We start from the raw sequence: 5251 nt of genomic DNA, 5'->3' as shown, positions 1-5251 counted from the left end.
ATAAAGGAAAAAATATATTCTCTATATATCACTTATGAAAGTAGGTTTAGAAACATACCTCGTGTTGAACAACCGCAACAACGAGATGACAATCCGCATTCATTCTTGAATGTTTTCGGGTTGTCTAAGAAGAAGAAGAAGACGACAACGACGACTCAAGGTCAAGAAGAATTTAGGAGTGGATCTTCATTAAGAGGTGGCGGCAGATTCAACGAGTTAATGGCGTACCTGAGTGAGGACTTAGTTATAGACAGTAGTGAAATGTTTGATTTGGTTGAGTGGTGGAGGGCACGAGCATTAACTTGGCCGATCCTAACACGATTGGCAATGGATATTTTTTCGATCTTGGTCTCCACTGTTGCAGCCGAACAAGCATTCAGTACAACCGGCCGAGTACTTGAAGAACGGAGAAACGCATTGCAGCAGGATATTGTTGAAGCTTTGGTGTACATCAAGGATTGAGATCGTTCCGACCAACGCTTATACGATACAATCTCACCGGCAAACCAAGAATGGATCGACGAATTTAATAGATTAACTTTTAATTTTCAAGACGATCCTTCTGCTTCAAATTAAATTTTATTATTCTAATTTGTAAATATTTATTTACTTTGTAATTTCTAATTTGTATAGTGTTATTGTAATCTTGTATAGACTTTGTAAGTTCGTCAAATTTGTAATTCGTCGCACAATGATTGCACTCTTTTTTCCTTACCAAGTTTTTATCCCAATTGGGTTTTTCTTGGTATGGTTTTATAACGAGGCAATCATGATTTACAAATTTAAAAATCAATGAAGAAATAATTTTTTTTATATAGCTCGTGTGTTCATTTCAAATTTTAAATTGTAATATATACATTATAATTATACAAATACAATATAAAAATATAATATAAATTTTTTTTGAAAATTCGAGCAGCCGGTCGGGCATCGGGCAGGCTGACCGGGCACAGGCAGGCACCTCCTGCCCGAAACCCGTCCATGGCAATTTTCGGGTCGGGTCGGGCAGCCCAAATTTTCGGGTTTGGTACTCAGGCAAAAATTTAGACTTTTCGGTGGTCACGGGCGGCCCGTCCAAAATTTCAGCACGAATTCAAAGTATACTAATTGACGAAAACTATAGGGAAAATAACACGTATTACATAATTACTTGCGGAAGTAAACAAAGAAATATCAACGCATGGAAAAGTAATCCTTCTCACCTGACTAAAAATAGTTCTTTTCCCCTCTACTTGGCACAAAAACGTGCTTCAAAACCTCAAGCAACACTTTGGAATTTCAATGGCTTCCAAGGTTGTTGTTACTTTCATTTTTCTCATCCTATGTTTTCCTCTTGGAATCCAAAGCTCAACCTCAAATTCATGGATAAAAGCTGGCTATTATACTTCCCAAACAGAACTCCCCGTCTCCGACATAAACTCTGCACTTTTCAATCACTTAATTTTCGCTTTTGCGTATGTAAATTCATCCTCTTATGAGCTATCTATAAATTCCTCAGACTCTGGAAAGTTCTCTACTTTCACCAATCTCGTCAAGCGCAAGAACCCGTCTGTTGCAACCATTTTGTCCATCTGGGTTGGCAGAGAACAATCTTCAATTTTCTTCTCAAAGTTGTCCCAGCTTTCTAATAGAAAATCCTTCATTGAATCCTCAATAAGTGTAGCTAGGATTAATGGCTTTGATGGGCTAGACCTTTGTGGCATCGAACCGAGCACGAGCTTGAACATGACAGTTTTTGGAACCCTCTTGGAAGAGTGGCGAGTAGCCACAGATTCCGAGGTGAAAACAAAGAACAAGCCAAGACTGCTCTTGGTGATGTTGGCACATCCTAGGCCGAGTTTGCACTCGGTGAGTTACCCGATTGACGCGATGAAGAATAATTTGGATTGGGTTCATATAAAATCATATGACTGTTCTATGCCAACAAAGACTAATATCACTTTCCCTCAAGCTGCTTTATATGACCCTTCAAACCAAGGTATTAACACCAACAATTCACTCCAAGAATGGCTAGACAGAGGATTTCCTCCTAGTAAGCTTGTCTTGGGCTTGCCTTACCATGGCTATGCGTGGACCCTAGTGGACCCCAAAGACGATCCAATTGGCGCGTTTGCTTCCGGTCCAGCAGTTACCGCAGATGGGTCCATGGCCTATAGGTTCATAAAATGGTTCATCAGAAGTTATGGTTATGGAGCAGATTCTATTTATAATGATACTTATGTGGTGAACTTCTGCAGAATTGGGAAAAATTGGATTAACTACGATGATGTGGAGGCCATCAGGGCCAAAGTTTCTTATGCAAAGAAGATGGGACTTCTCGGTTACAACGTGTTTCAGGTCGGCAACGATGACGACAATTGGGCGCTCTCTAGGGCAGGTAGTTAACTTCTATTAGGAAAATTGGTGATCAGCTAGTGTTCTTTATGTTTTGGACATTGTTCCAATTGTGATTTTTTGTTTGCATCTTACTGACTATGATATTTGTTGCATATATATACTTATAGAACCAACTAATTTTTTACAGCACAAGAGGAACTAGATGGAAATCATCAACAAAACAAAAAACGATTATTGACTATTGCTCTGGTAACAGCTGCTATGCTTTTTCTCTTGCTCGGTACCGTCATCTTTTGTTTTACACGAAGGAGATTCGACTCAACATGTAATCATTTCTTATCTATGAATATCAGAGATTAGTAGCTGTATAGAATTGAACAAATAAGTAGGTACTAATATTTGTCTCTTTTTGTACTTTTTCGTCTTCCTTTACGGGTTCCAGGGATTAGGAAAGTCCTCAAAAGTACGCTTTATAGAACAATAACTGGTTCAGATGCTCGAGATCTTAACAGCAATACCCCTACGAAAGTATTAAGCTATGCGAGTATCAAAGTAGCTACAAATAACTTTTCAAGTCAAAATAAGCTTGGAGAAGGTGGATATGGACCTGTGTACAAGGTAATTTTCTACATCAATCCATCCATGCTTACTCCTTTCATTGGAACGGACTTTGAGACAAAGTATATGTTGGAAAATGGCTTGGTAACCCATTTTGAGGTACCATTATAAGGTTTAACTTTGAATGAGACCCGCATCGAACTAATGACGGGTCAAGTATTTGTGTGCGAGCACGTGTTCTACGAAAATAGCAAATCTGCCTTAAGGATACTGTGTGATACACGAAAGAAAGTTGTGTTTGGTGTTCAAAAGTCATACAACTATGGAATGAGTTACTTCGTACATTACTTTTTGGATTTCATATTGAAGTGTTTCTATACTCTTGTAGCTCTGAATTTGTATCTATTGCTTCGCTTTTTATTTTTTGAACTCCTAATTGATTAGGCTGCAATTACAGGATGCTTGAGTTGAAATTCGCTAACGCAACTAAATTTAGTTTTAATTCTAGAAGACCCTTGATTGATTCATTTTCTTTGGTCTTTGTAGGGTAAGTTTGCAAATGGGCAAGAAATGGCAGTAAAAAGACTTTCAAAAACATCAAACCAAGGCATTGAAGAGTTCAAAAACGAGGTTACACTTACTGCGAACCTGCAACATGTAAATCTAGTAAGAGTTCTCGGATATTGCACTGAGAAAGAAGAGAAAATGCTCATCTATGAATATATGCCAAAAAAGAGCTTGGATTTCTACCTCTTTGGTATGCACTTCTTATATACTTGTAATGTTCACTTTAAGTTGGAGAATGGTGGGCCTAAATGGAAAAATATCCTAAATTAAGAATAATGTTATAGGACATCGGTGGTACTGAGCAACCACCCTCTAATAGAATGAGTCCTATAGTATAAATCCCACTTTTTATTAGTGGTGGTACTTTAGCTCACATGATTGTCATAAATTGTGAGATCCACTTCTTTTCTTTTCTATCAACTTGGTTAGACCTAATGACTTTACACTTAACTCTGCAGACCCAGCAAGAAGGCATATTTTAGACTGGCAGAAACGTGTTAATATCATTGAAGGGATTACTCAAGGGCTGCTATATCTCCAAGAATACTCAAACTTTACAGTAATACACCGAGATCTAAAAGCGAGCAATATTTTGCTAGATGATGAAATGAATCCAAAGATATCAGACTTTGGTATGGCTAGAATTTTCAGAAAGGAGGAACATGAGGCAAATACGGATAGGATTGTTGGAACACTGTAAGTAAATAAATTTGAACATTCTATTGTATCTATAATGTATAACTCTTCTGAACGACAACTCACCATTTTCCATTAAACAATAAAAAATCAACTTGCAGAGGCTATGTTCCCCCTGAATATGTAAAAAGAGGCATATATTCAATGAAATATGACGTTTATAGCTTCGGTGTTACGCTTCTTCAAATCATTAGTGGCAGGAGAAATACATGTCTATATGGTTTAAATGAAAATTTAAACCTCTTAGAATATGTAAGTTGTTTAACCACATATCATTATGATTCATATGTTTTTATTTCTTTTTTATTTTTTTTATTTTTTATAATTACAATGCTAAAAATGGATTGAATTCACAACTAATTGATTTCAGGCATATGAGCTGTGGAAAGAAGGTCAAGGCGTGCAGTTCATTGAGTCAACACTAGATGATTCATCTTCGACTTGCAAAATACTAAGATGTATGCAGATAGCTCTATTATGCGTGCAGGAAAATCCTATTGATCGGCCGTCTATGTTGGCGGTTTCGTCGATGCTCAAGAGCGAAGCCGACGCCATTGTTACCCCTAAGAAGCCTGCCTTTTCAATTAAAGAAGAAGATGGTGAACATTGTAAGCTAAAAGTGAGGGATGAAACTTGTTCATTCAATGATTCAACAATTTCCCAAGTGGTACCTCGTTCATGAGACAAGCTGCTGTCTTGGTTGGACATATATTACATGTAAATGAGACTTTTCCGGATGTTGTTATTTTTTTTAAAGTGAATTAAAATGACGATAGATGTGTTAAAATCAACACCGACGAGTAGAAGTATTATACAATACATCCGGATGAGTAGAAGTATTATAATCTTACTCCTAGATATGTGGTAGAGTTATACGACACGTAAGCAGATGGTAGAAATATTATAAGGCCTGTTTGGAAGGTAGACTCAAATTATTATTTTTTATTTTGACGTTTAAAATTTAAATTTTTTATGAGAAGAAAACACTATAATAAAATTAATGATTTAAGTTTGAGTATACAAAACAAACGGGCTCATAGTCTTGCTACCTAGAGGACTCGTAATGTTATACTATCCTATGCCAGTGAGTGGT

General features: G+C 37.0%; 1 protein-coding gene across 2 annotated transcripts; it reads left to right on the top strand.

Annotated features, from left to right (window-relative positions):
• Positions 1-1646: 1646 nt before the first annotated feature.
• LOC21384669 (putative cysteine-rich receptor-like protein kinase 35) lies at positions 1647-4950 on the top strand. Of its 2 annotated transcripts, XM_024162719.1 has the most exons (8): positions 1647-2156; positions 2238-2377; positions 2525-2662; positions 2780-2955; positions 3442-3652; positions 3921-4158; positions 4260-4410; positions 4529-4950. In XM_024162719.1, exons 1-8 carry the CDS (start codon positions 1726-1728, stop codon positions 4838-4840), a joined length of 1797 nt encoding a protein of 598 aa, XP_024018487.1. In that variant the 5' UTR covers positions 1647-1725; the 3' UTR covers positions 4841-4950. The 2 variants fall into 2 exon arrangements, with proteins under 2 accessions (XP_024018487.1, XP_024018488.1); XM_024162720.1 differs by lacking the exon at positions 4260-4410 and having other exon boundaries at positions 1647-2377; positions 4529-4663.
• The last annotated feature ends 301 nt before the right edge of the window (positions 4951-5251 follow it).

The sequence above is a fragment of the Morus notabilis genome, unplaced genomic scaffold (genome assembly GCF_000414095.1).
Source record: "Morus notabilis unplaced genomic scaffold, ASM41409v2 Scaffold3186, whole genome shotgun sequence".
Classification (NCBI taxonomy): Eukaryota; Viridiplantae; Streptophyta; class Magnoliopsida; order Rosales; family Moraceae; genus Morus; species Morus notabilis.
This window is presented reverse-complemented; position numbering and strand designations above follow the sequence as displayed.